At 55.0% G+C, this 12995-nt stretch overlaps 1 protein-coding gene across 2 annotated transcripts in view; it reads left to right on the top strand.

Moving 5' to 3' along the window:
* The window catches only part of CDH23 (cadherin related 23), a 399895-nt gene that overhangs the window by 124419 nt on the left and 262481 nt on the right, over positions 1-12995 (top strand). For both annotated transcript variants that reach the window (XM_036828302.1, XM_036828301.1), the window contains exons 7-8: positions 199-327; positions 8903-8981. In XM_036828302.1, the coding sequence (XP_036684197.1) occupies positions 199-327; positions 8903-8981 (208 nt within the window). The remainder of the gene's footprint in view (positions 1-198; positions 328-8902; positions 8982-12995) is intronic.

Here is a 12995-nt window from a genome sequence, read left to right as displayed (position 1 = left end):
GCACAGGTCAGAGATCACTGAAGGTTCTTAGAGTTCCTGAGCTCCGTGTGCTAATGCCCTTCCCTGGGGGAGTGTGGGAATACATGTGTACATATGTGCACACATGTTTGTGCACGTGGGTGTCATGTGTGTGTGTCCATGTGTGCGCATGTCCACAACATCACTTAACCTAAGGCGGTGTATTCTTTGTCCTCTAAGGACCAAGACAAGACCAGGCCTCTGTCCACCCTGGCCAACTTGGCCATCATCATCACAGACATCCAGGACATGGACCCCATCTTCATCAACCTGCCTTACAGCACCAACATCTATGAGCATTCTCCTCCGGTAAGACCCTCCCCGGCCCTTGTGAGACTTCCCTCTGCACTTCTGGTAGGGATGGGGGCCCTGTTTGGTGGGATGGGCTCCTTGGCGTTTCCTACTCCCCCAAACCCCTATGCATGGCAGTGATGGGTGTCCCAGCAAGTGAAAACCCAATTCCCTCTTATACCACACCCCACCTCCTCGTTCTCTCACTTTATCCCTGGAGGGCTCTGAGTGGCAAAGAGTAAAGACTGGCTAGTGCAAGTGACGGGCAGCAGTTCAGAAAGATTCACGTGAGATGACGGGGATGCCCATGGAAAATCCAGCCTGGGCTGGAGAGCGAATTTCGACTCAGCCAGGCTCCCCAAAACATCAGTGGGGCTCAGTCATGCCCCCCACGGGTCAGTCAGTCAACCTGCCTCTCTCAGCCAGCCATCACTGCCCAAGATGGCGGCCACCTGCCATCCGCCCCGCAGGCCTTCTTAGGCTTGGCTCTTCCCTGAGAAGAGTCGGCTCCGGCTGCGCCTTCTAACTGCCCAGACTTTGGGTTTCTCAAGGCCAAGTGTTCAAGAGAGGCACCTGATTGGCCGTGGTCTGATTTTTTTTTTTCTTTTATTTATTTATTTTTGGCTGCGTTGGGTCTTCGTTGCTGCATGCGAGCTTTCTCTAGTTGCGGCGAGCGGGGGCTACTCTTTGTTGTGGTGCGCGTGCTTCTCATTGCGGTGGTTTCTCTTGTTGTGGAGCACAGGCTCTAGGTGCGCGGGCTTCAGTAGTTGTGATGTGCAGACTCAGTAGTTGTGGTGCACGGGCTTAGTTGCTCTGCGGCATGTGGGATCTTCCCGGACCAGAGCTCGAACCCATGTCCCCTGCATTGGCAGGCGGATTCTTAACCACTGCGCCACCAGGGAAGCCTGGCCGCGGTGTGATTTTTGTGCCATGTCACAAGGTCAGAGGTCGCCAGCCAGCCTGTAGATTGGCTGCCCGTGGGCCATGTTTCCACCACGGTCGTCAGCTGTGACTGGGGGTCTTAGAGACAAAGCATGCCGCTGCCCCTGGGCAGGGGCTGTGGGTGGGCAACTTTGCTCAGCTGTGGGCCAGGCAGGCAGTGCCAGGCATCCCTTGTCCAGTAGCCATCCCTGCTTTTGTACAGACTAGAATAGAACACCCGCTGTGGGCTGATGAATTGGAAAAAGGTGGCTCCTCTGGGCAAACACAACCCCTGGACATACAGCTTGGGGAGCAGCTCTGTGGAAAGAAAACTGTGCCCCTCCTTCTGAGGGAACTAAATGTGCTTAGAGGAAAGACACAGCTTTGAGAGCAAAGGGGGGCACACACCTGAACGCGTGGCTGTTCAGGGCCCCACCCGCATGTCTGCACAGGCTCGCAGAGTTGGGTACAAGGGAGAGGCAGGCTCCCCTGACCGGAGTGCAGGCCATGCTCCTGGACCACCACGGACCAGGAAGCCTGCCCCCCAAGTTTGGGACCGTGGTCTGTCCCGACCATTGGCCTCCTCCAAGCACCATACTGCAGGCTCCAGGTATGAGGGGGTAGCCACTTCTTGGGGCCGCTTGTGGGCTGGAGGGTCTGACGAACACGATGGCCTCCTGTTGCAGGTGTCTGAAGCTGCTTCGAGGGCAGAGGGAGACATCTGAATGTCCCCACCCCAGCCGGCTCTTTCTTGGTGGTCCATGGACTGCAGGAGCTTGGGCTTTCAAGACTGTAGGTTGCCTCCCCCCAAACCTCTTTGCTAACAAGCGCACATATTCTCATCCCTGATCTTTCAGACGAGGTGGGCTCTTCCATCTGCCCCCCGCCCCTGGCCGTCCCTTCTTAGCGCTCAGTGCTCCTGCATGGCTCACTCACCCTCGGCTGCTTTGCTGCACCGCGAGAGCAGCGCGGCAAGAATGGGGTCTGCTGTGGGCATAGCGCACCATGGGTGCTCAGGAAGTGTTTTTGGAATGAGTGAATGAATGAATGGATGAACGAACGAACAAACGAACAAACAAACAAATGCCCTGGTCAGACCAGCCCTCTCACTATCCTGTCATCCTCACCACCCTTCGTGCCTGCTCTGGTCACCAACCCCAAGTCCACCCATCTGTTGGTTCCCAGCTCACTGACGACCTTTCTTGGGATTTTTTCCTGGCTTCCTCCTCACCGGCCCAGGCATAGACATCCCTCTCCCCTCAACTCTGCTGGAGTTCACCCTCCTTATGCTGCATGACTTCCCACTGAATTGTAGCCACACCTGTAACGTTCACCGATGTGTAAATGGGTTACTTTGGGGCTCCTGGTCACCAAGGTGGCTGAGTCTTTGGGACCTGGTCTCGAACCTCCCACAGGCCTCCCAGGGCATCGTGCTCAGGGCTGAATGCAGGCAATACGGGCAAAGCCAGCTTGTCGATTGAAGTGAGGACATGATGGTGGCTGGGCAGCCAGGGGTCTCGGAGCAGGTCGCTGTACTACCATGCACTTGCTTGGCCAAATCAGACGACTTCCAGACCTCTTCCTCCTCGGGGAACTGGGGCTACAGCTGTCTCAATAGTGCCTCCCTAGCCTGGGGGTTTTAGAGATTGAAGCACCCAGCAGTGCCGGCATTAGCAGACGTTAGAACACGGCGGTTATGTGTTTGGATTGGGCTGGGGGGTCCCAGCTTCAGCCTCATTTCAGAGTCTCGGTGGTCAGCAAGAGGGGTGTTGGTGTGAGTATCCTCTGAGACCTTCAGTTTGTCTTGTCTTTCCTGGCATCCCTGTATCGTAGCAGAGTAATACTAAATCAAGCTATTACTACAGGTGTTCCTTTCAGATCTGCAGATTTCTGAGTTCGTCCAGCCATCCATTCTATTTTTCATTCTTTTACTCATCCTCTAGATGTTTATTAAGCCCCTGCTGTGTGCAGGGCCCTGTGCTAAGCCACACTTTCCGGATGATTCCACGGGCCCCTGCTAGGATGACTCCTCAGAACAGGCAAACGGAGCCCTTGCTCCCCTTGGCTCCTGCCCTGCTTATGCTCAGTTTCTTGGCATCTGATATGGTTCTTTCTCAGGATGAGGGACCTTGATATCTCTTTGCCTTGCCAGGGTTGTCCATTTGGCCCCGCAAGGCCACTAAAGCCAATGTCTGGGGGGCTCCCAGGGAGCAGGTCTGAGTCCCGCCTCTTGGGTCATGACCAGGCTTGGGCAAGCCAGACAAGGAAGTAGGTTGGGAGATTCGGACTCTCCCAGCGCCCACAGAATCACCTCCGTGACCACACACCTCTGGCCTTCCTCCCTGCCTCCAGACTTGAAAGTTTACCGCGTCCCTTGCACAGCTTCCCATACACCCTAAGCCTGATTTTTCCAGGCTTCTAATCCGTTTCTGTGCCTTGATCCGGGCCCTCCGTGTCCCTTTACAGTGTGGAGCCCTGATTTAACGCAGCACGTTCCGGCCAGGCCAGGGCAGAGGAGCGCCATGGCCTGATCAGTCCCCCAGGCCGGGGGACCCAGGAGTCCCCCATCCCCAGCCCTGCCTCTGCTGGCCCGGGGCCTCCATCCCGACCCTCGCCCACTCTCCCTCACTCCCCCTTTTTATCTGCAGCTCCCAGCGTGTACGCCTCCCTCTATCAGTGTATCAAGTCAGCATGCCTCATCTAAAGTGTATATATTACCTAATAAAATCCTTCTTATTTGGGATTATTGCATCAAATTTTAATTTCCTCACTCGAGCAACAGCATGTCGGCCTGCCCGTCAGTGAAGGACCGATAGAAGGTGAAAAGAGCGGATAAACTGCACAAATTACTGCCAGCCGATGCCTATCAGCCCTTTGACTGGAATTGACTGGAATTAAGGACTGAGAAATAGGATTTTCTGCCTCAGAATCTGCTGTGGCAGCTCCTGTCGGAAGCCTCTTCGGGCCCCCATCGGCTGCCTCCCCCCCAGGGGCGCCTCCCACTCCCGAAGCAAACTGCATGTCATCCTTTCAAGTCCTTAATCCTGTCATGGAAATGGGGGAGGGGGGTGGTGCTGGGCTGGCAGAGAAAGAGGTAGACGGGCCCCCTGAGGCTCCAGCTTCAGCCACTCTCCTGGCCAGCTTCTTTGGAAGGAGGCAGCCACAGAAGGGAGAGTCATGTTCCCTCTAAAGCAGTCCCAGCTCCTCTCGACTCTGCCCCGACTTCCCTACTGGTACCCAAGCCTCAGAGGCTGGGGCTGCCTGGTACCCTCACTCACCCCCTCACCACACCTTGAGACTTTAAGCCAATCCCTGAACCCTTGAGCCGCAGCCTCCCCACACGTACCCTCACTGTGAGAAGTTGTGAGAAGAAAGTGAAGGAACCTATGCAGGGGCCCAGCACAGGGCTTGGCACACAGTAGGTGCTCAACTAATGCTAGCTCTCCCTGTGAGCCCCTAGCTGTTCTCTCTATAGAATTCCCAGAAAACGCCTTCCCTCCAGGGTGGAGATTATTAACCTGGGGTCCTGCGGGGCCTGCATTTTGCTGAAATTGTTTGGAACATCACATGCACGCATAGTCTGGGAAGAGGCCTCTTAGCTTTCATCAGATGCGCACGGCAGTTCCAGGCTCCAGTGACTAGTGACAGTCACTTTTATAGCATTTTCTGTGCACCCAGTGCTGTTCCAAGTGCTTTACATGTATCACTTGCTGAGGTGTGGGACTGTTGTAATGCCCACTTTATAGATGGGGAAACCCAAGCAGTGAGAAGTTAAGTAACTCACGCAAAGGATTCAGATCCAGACAGTCTGACCACAAGAGTCACACCCTTAACCCCCTTGCTGTACTGATCTTCCCCCAATAAGGAGTTGGGGCCCCGCAGGCCTGTGCACCTTTAGCCTCTCTGGGGGGGGGGGAGGAGGGGGCCTCATTTCCCAGGAAGCCTCCTGCTTGCACTGTGGGTTCCTATGGAGGGAAGAAGCCCTGTGGCCAGGTGGGCCCCATCTCTAGCCCTTCTGGGCCCACCTACCTGCTCTCCCGGCCATGCCCTGATGCACCCCAAGCTGGGGTACCTCTCTGGAGAGCCAGCCCGGCAGAGTGCACCCCTGTAGAGGGGCCCAGGCCCGGGGCGGGCACTTCTCCATCCTCTCATCTTTGGAAATAAGTTTCAGTATATTGAAAATATAATCACTGAGACTCTGAAACAAGAGCCGTGGGTTCCCAAGAGCCCCTGTTCCTCCCTGTTAATTCCTTCTCATAACATTTCCAGTCTTTGTGGCTGCACTTGTATTAAAAGCTCAGGGTTTTATTAAAAATGGATTTATTTATCCAAAAAGATGAAAACCCAAACTTTGTCAGGAGCCTTTTAGAGCTCTCTTCGTGGAAGCTCAGGTGTGGCTCTTCCTGGGGAGAGCCAGCCTCCTTGCCCTCTGGTCCTGGCTCTCCCGCTGGGCCCTCTGAGCCCTGCCCACCCAGGAGGACTCCAGGCCGCCAAGGGCAGGGCTGCCCATGGGGAGACGCTCACAGGGCTCTGAGGACTGAGGGTTCCTTGACCACCACCTCCCCTCTTCGCACAGGCCAGCACTGGCCCCCTTCCCGTCCCCCCGAGGCTCACTAACCACTCCAGGCCCTGGTCGTACGCCTGCAAGCAAGCAGCTGCCCCTTGAGGTTTATTGTTTAGCGACTGTCTGGAATGGTGCTTTGGTAGGCACTGGGCCCAGCTGACCTGACAGGCCAGTCCCTGCACTCAGCAGGCCAGGGGCAGCCAGGGGACCTTCATGGTGGAACACATGTGAGGCTCAGATTGGATGGGGCTGTAAAAGAGGGAGCTGACCCTGTGTTGAGAAAGCCCTTCCTGGCAGCTGGAGCCTCAGACCAGAGTCCTGCACTCTCAGGCCTGGGGACAAATCCAGGCCTCTCTTGTGTAAGGAGTGACACCAGGAAAGGCATACCCCCCAAAAGACGCCCCCCTGGAGTGATGGCCCTTGTGTAGACCCTTCAGATCTAATGCAGTGCTTCCCAAATGACCTCCCACATACCCCTGGGTCTGAGGCTGTTAAGATGTTACACAAAAAGAGTCTGTCTTCAGCTCAGAAAACGGGGGAGAACAAAGGTTAACAGATTTCTTTACCGCTTTACTACTTCTGGGAGCCTTTACCACATTAAAGCCCATTGTGCATCTCCAAGGGAGGGACAGGGAATGTATGTTTTCCCATATTTGGCATGAATTAATACACGTAAAGTGCTTACACTAGTGCGTGGTACATAGCCACAACTTCCATAAATGACAGTTATCACTATTATAACGACCTGTTACAGAAGCAGCATCTCCTGGCAGGCAAGAGCATTTTGGAGCCAAAGTACCTGACCTTGAATCCTGGCTCCACCATTCACTCCTTGCGGTGGGACCTTGGAAAGGCCACTTAACTCATGGTCCTCAGTTTCCTCATCTGTAAAATGGAGCTGTCTCCTGGGGTAGTTGAGAGGGTGAAATGAGTTAATATATAAAAAGCGTTCGCAGCAGCGCCAGGCACATAGTGAGTGCTAGAGAAGGGCCCCTGCCGCCGTGGGTGCTTTGTACTCTCTCACACAGCTCAGGTCCTCAGAACCCACTTCGAGAGATGCTTCTTTAATGGCACCTTTCTCTGACTTTGTAACAGTCTGTTTCCCCCATGGAATCTAGGTAGAGCTCCTGGGCAGGGGGGAAGCGGGGGGAGTGCAAAGGAAGGAGCCAGACCTGCTTCCTGTGTGGCCTCCGCCTCTGCGCTGTGTCCATTTCTCTGCTGGAGACATTTCCCCTGCAACATTCTCACCTTCCCTCAGCCAAACCTGGGGGCGTTCAGGATTGCCGCACACCTGGGCTCAGGAGAGGCTGGAGTGACAGCTGTGCCGGGGCAGCACTGCCCCAGGAGGGTCAGGTGGCAGATGCCCCTCCTGTGTCCTGGCAGGGAGACCAGGAGGAGTCGGAGGAACCTTGACCCCAGGGCACTCCCTCCGGGTGAGAGGCCTGCATGTCAGGAACTAGCCTCTTTCCACAGGAGAAGGTGCTCAGATGGGGGTGGAGGGTGCAGCCTGCAGGCTTCAGTCTCCAGCTGATGAACGGTGAATATGTGAGAGGCACCAACGCCACAAGAGACCTTCATTAGACATGCAAATGACAGGGTTGATATCTCCCTAGGGGTTGGGGACAAGGCTGTCCTGCTCTCCATCAGTCAGGGGAACTGCAGCCTGGGCCAGAATCTCAGGAAGGCATGGCTGGTGTGATAGGGCCTGGAGAGCAAAGTGAACGTTGCCCTGGGTGAGGGGCGACTCAGCAAGTGGTGGTGGTGGTGAAGTTAGGATCCAATCATTTGTACGTTCATTTATTCAATCAATCGGCCAATCAATTGATATTTGAGTGTGCCCCTTATATGCCAGCACCTCTTCCTAGTGAGTCTTACACCTCCAAACCCCTGCCGGTGTTGTGTCTTTTTTTTTAATTTTTAATTAATTAATTAATTAATTTTTGGCTGCGTTGGGTCTTCGTTGCTGTGCGCGGTCTTTCTCTAGTTGTGGCGAGTGGGGGCTACTCTTGTTTGCGGTGCACGGGCTTCTCATTGCGGTGGCTTTTCTTGTTGTGGAGCATGGGCTCTAGGCACGCGGGCTTCAGTAGTTGTGGCGCACAGGCTTAGTTGCTCTGCGGCATGTGGGATCTTTCCGGACCAGGGCTCGAACCCGTGTCCCCTGCATTGGCAGGAGGATTCTTAACCACTGCGCCACTAGGGAAGCCCCCCAGTGTTGTGTCTTTTGCCTGGAGCACCTTCCTTTTTGTTTTCTCTCTCTGGCAAACTCCTACTTACTCTTCATGACCCATCCTAAATGTCACCATCTGTACAACCCTTTCCTCCAGGTGGACTTGTACACTCTGGGGTACATTTATGCATCTAAGCAACCTCATATCTGTATAGCAGTGTCTGTGCATATTGTGTGCTCCCCAAAAGCAGGGGTCTCTGAATCCCCATTGTGGGAGTCCCAGCCCCTAGCCCCTTCTCTCCCAGTGCTGCAGGGAGAATGAATGGGGTGTGGGGCAGAGCCATGTGAGGCAGGAGCTGCCGGTTGTAGTGCTGGATGGGGCATGGTTCAGAGGACCATGGTGGCCTCCATGGTTGTCACGGTCATCCCTGGAGATACTCACTTTCAGGATTTACGATGCTTTCATTCACAGAGTAGTTGATCCATGATCTTCTCCTTTACTCAGGCCTTAGTGAAAACTGAGTTGTTGTTATTCATATTAAGGTGGGGAAAACAGACCAGAGGGGTGCAGCAAACTACCTGAGGTCACACAGCACTGATGTGTGTTCGAGATAGAGACCAGACCTCTTGTCCTCCTGCTGGATGCTCCTCCATCAGCTCTTCTTCCCTGGGTGGTTCATCCAAATGAGGGGAGATGGGGAGGGGAAGGGGCAGCAAGAGCATCAGCAAGATTGGGCCTCTCCAGTGGACGTGGACGTGTATGCCTGGGGGCCTCAGTGTATGTCCCAGGGATGATGGCCTGTGTACTCGGTACCTACTTCCTAGGCTGGCCAGGAAGTCCCCATGGGGAGGGAAGCTGTGGGTGCCAGGACAGCTACAAAGAAGAACAGCAGCCTGGGGGCTGGGCGACCAAACTCAAGTCCTTTCTCTTTCCCACCCAGGGCACTACGGTGCGTGTTATCACCGCCATCGACCAGGACAAAGGACGTCCCCGGGGTATTGGCTACACCATCATCTCAGGTAAGGCCTGGGCTGCCCTGGTCCCCCACCCCGACCCAAGAAGAGCCACATTAGGAGTGTCAGGCTCTGCAGGACAGTGGAGAGATCTGTGGCCATGTGGGACAGTGGCATGAAGGGACCTGCCCCCAGGGACAACCTTGGCCAAAGGACCCAGGCAGGGGACTGACCGGCTAAAGGAGGGAGGAGCAGGGGAGGGGAAAAGGAGCTTGGGACGGAGGCTTAGGTGCCTGGGGCTGCTGGGTGGTGTTGGAAGGCAGGAGCGTGCGCCGCTGTCCGAGGTCTCAGGCTTCTGGGCACTTTGGGGCCCTGAGCCCAGGTCATTGGTGATTCTTACCAGTGCTCTGGGATTTTCTTTGTTTTTCTTTACTTAACTTGATGAAAAGATGGCAGTTGTTACATCCCTTTAGAACTAATACAGCTGCAACTTTGGCTGATTTCATGCTCCTTTTACACTTCTGACCGTTAGAAAGTCATGCCTCGTCTGGAATGTTGCAGGGAGGCACATAAGCCCTCCTTTCCCACCCAATCTCTTGGTTGAGCAGAATAGTGACTGAATGCAAAGAGGGTTCTGGTTGATGGAACCCCTCACCCCATGTCCCCACCCAAAGACTAACAAAGCAGCAGCTCCTTGGCTGTCTTGGGACTAGGTGGCTTTGGAGCAAGGCGGCTGGTGAGAGGTCCAGGAGAAACTGCTCACCCACTCACACACTCCAGACCTGCCCCTGTTCTCCCACCCCCACCCACACCCCACACTCCACACCCCACACCCCACACCCCACACGTGGCCTCCCTGCCCAACCCGCTGGTGAGTGAACGGTCAGCCTGGTGCATCTGAGCGGGCCAGACTGATGGCCAGGAGGATGGCAGGCCACCAGGCCAGTGTCCACCCCATTGCCCCTCCCTACCACACTGCCAAGAATAGAGAGTGGCATTTTGGGGGCACTTTCTCCCTAAAGCTCAAAAGGCACCAATGTGTAGTGATCAAGAACATGGATGAAGTCTCTTCAGCATCCTGCCTGGGGTGGATCTCCATACCTCAGTTTCTCATCCATAAAATGGGAGTAATAAGAGTATCTACCTTAGGTGGTTCAAAAGTCAGAAGACTTACTATATGTAAAGAGCTTAATTAATGTATGTAAAGTACTTTATAAGTGTTAGCTGTTATTATTATTACTGCTAGCATCTAATAATACCTTCCGGATGTTGAGGGTTAGCTGGTGTGAGGGAGACCCCTCACATCCTTGGAATGCAGGAAATCAGGGTATTATGGGCTTCCTGTGACCTACAGCTTCTAGCACAAATATTATTGTGCTTCTAAGCCCAGGGGACCCCAGGACCCAGAGCGAATGTCAGACAAGCTCATGTGGTCAGTAACAGCAGTGTGGGTTTGGGCCTCTGCTCCCCGCACCCCATTTCCTCCCCATTCTGATGCCCAGGACAGGACTCAACAAGAGTAAAGCCCAATATGTACTTGTAGAATGAATGAATGAACATCACTCTAGAGTAATGGGTATTCAAATTCCAGTATGCCCAAGAATCACCTGGGGCTCCTACCAAAAATGCAGAGTCCTTGGCATGCATGAAGATTCTCATTCTGTAGGACTGGGGTGCAACCCAGGAAAGGTCCTTTCTCCCAGTGCTCCAGAGGCAGGTGGTCCTTAGGCCAGGATATGGAAAAGGAGGTCCTAGGAAGGAAGCCATTCTGTAGGAAGGCAGAGTCCTCCTGGGAATTAGCAGGCCCTTTCCTGGTGAGCAGAGGAGAAGGGAGGCCCATGCTGATGCTGGTATCCTTCATGAGTTTGTCAAACTGGGAAGCAAAGCAAGTGTCTCCCAGTGACAAGGGGCTTGTGCTGGAGATCTGAGGGAACACCAGTGAGCCCCAAGGGTGATGGAGTTGGGGGCCTAGTATAAGGTGGCAGCATGAGTGGGATACCTGGCTGGGTAAGGGATTATCTCCTCATCTCATTGTCTCTGGGCTGGTTCCAGACATACTCCTAGATGGGAGTGGGGAGCAGGGAGCCAGGACCTGGCCTGAGGTCATGGCCAGACTGGAAATAATTCCTGCAGTGACACTGGGAGGCCATCCTCCAGGGCATTGGTCCATTTCAGGTCTGTGCTGGGTGCCAGGCCACCAGCCCCAGACCCTCAGGTCCTCTCTCACCTTCACAGATGGCCCCAGTCACCCCTTTCCTCTGGAGCAGGACGCTGCAGGGCAGAGCTGCTTTGGTATCTGGGCTGGGCTCTGAAGCTTAGAGTCTGGGGACAATTGCCTGAGGCAGCATCCTGTGAGATTTCCAAAGGCACGCTCTCCTGGGCCAGGTTCCCAAGTGCAAACAACAGGACGAGAAGGGAGACCCAGGATGTGAAATGACAGGTAGGGGATGTGTGAAGGTGGGGGCAGGAGGCAGAAAGTTCTGGAAGGCCTGGAACACTTAGCATGGTTTTATAGGATTCACGTTGCCAGCACAGATGTGCCTTGAGGGCTTTTAGAAAGGATGACAAATGGGTTTTCTCTTACCTGCCAACTTTGATTGATTGGTAATGGCTGCCTGAAGAGGACCAGGAAGCCAAGCAGGCTCAGTGCGGCATTCAGTTGGTAGAGTCTGCCATGGGTGTGGAAATGGAGGGGGCAGCACTGCGGCAAATGTCTGCCATCCTCAGTGAGATAGCACTTGGATCATGTTCTCAGGGTGGCCACGATGGTCTTCATTGTCATGCGTATTTGTCACCACCCGACCTCACCCAAATCCTTTTCAGACAGCTTGAGGAAAGGGCAGTCCTCTTTCTTCCCTTGCTATCCTCCGCACCTGGCTCCCCTGCCCTTCTCCCCAGGCCTGGGCTGGTGTGGACTCCCTGTGAGCCAGCCTCAGCCCAAGCCCAAGCAGGCAGGCAGGCAGGAGGGCACAGTCCCCAGGGGGACAGGTGGACAGAGGCTAGGGTTTGGCCTCTCCTCTACTTCCCCCAGCCGGCCGGCGTAGACACTGCTGCAAAGAACATTGTCTACCGAGGTCCTGGCCTCACACACCTGCCTCTCCAGGGGCGTTAAGTCGCAGCCCTCTCCCAGGTGGCTTGGCCGGTGCCTGTTTGGCTTGAAGCAAGAAGAAGGGATGCCCTGCCCGGGCCCCTTCATGCTGACTGCCCCACGTGGGCCCTGAGTGCCCAGTGTGGGAGCCTGCTCCAGCCCAGGTGCTCTGGAACCATGTTCATTAGAAAGAAAGAACTGAGGGCCTCAGGGGCTCCTGGAGCTGGGTGCGAGTCCTGAGGGCACTGTGGGTGACCGAGTCTCCGGGCACCTCCAGAGCCTGGGCAGGTGGTCTCCCTGGGACACAGGCCTGAGCCCACAGTGATCCATGGCACAAGGTTAACCTGCCCAGCTCCCTGAGGCCCCGTCCCCTCGGGCTGTTTATCATCCCTGCAGCTGGGGGGATTTATGTCCTCACACCAGTGCTTTCCCCATTACTAATGACCCCTCTGCTTTGCCAAGAACAAAGAGGCCTTCAGAGGTAAGTTATGGCTCCATTGCCATAAATTTGTTCTCAGCCTCTTGTGGCCAAACTACGACCAAAGAAGGACAAGGTTTTTGCCCAGAGAGGCCCTGACACGGGCCCCATCGCTCCCTCAGCCTGTGCCTGCCCTGCCACTCACGAAGGGCATCACTTCCTCCAGGGCCTGACCTCTAGAGCTCTGCGGGCTCCTATCCCCAGTGGCCAGCCCAGCCTGTGGTCTGAGCAGACGCCCTCCTCTACCAGATGGAGGTAGTCCTGCTTCAAGGGGCAGCTGCCCTGCAGAGCGCTGGACTTGGCGTCCAGAATTGTCAGTTTGAGGCCCAGCACCTCCACCTGCCGCAGGGTGTCCAGCCAAGGCGTTTGGCCCTCTTAACCTCATAATCCTCATTCATGGAATGGAGATAATAACTCCCGTGGCAGATAAGATGATGCCAGAGAGACTCTAAAGGGCCATAAAATATTAAGCATTATTAATTGTCAAAGAAAGATCAGGACCAGGGGTCCTTGG

Source organism: Balaenoptera musculus, chromosome 16 (assembly GCF_009873245.2).
Source record: "Balaenoptera musculus isolate JJ_BM4_2016_0621 chromosome 16, mBalMus1.pri.v3, whole genome shotgun sequence".
NCBI classification, from domain to species: Eukaryota; Metazoa; Chordata; class Mammalia; order Artiodactyla; family Balaenopteridae; genus Balaenoptera; species Balaenoptera musculus.
This window is presented reverse-complemented; position numbering and strand designations above follow the sequence as displayed.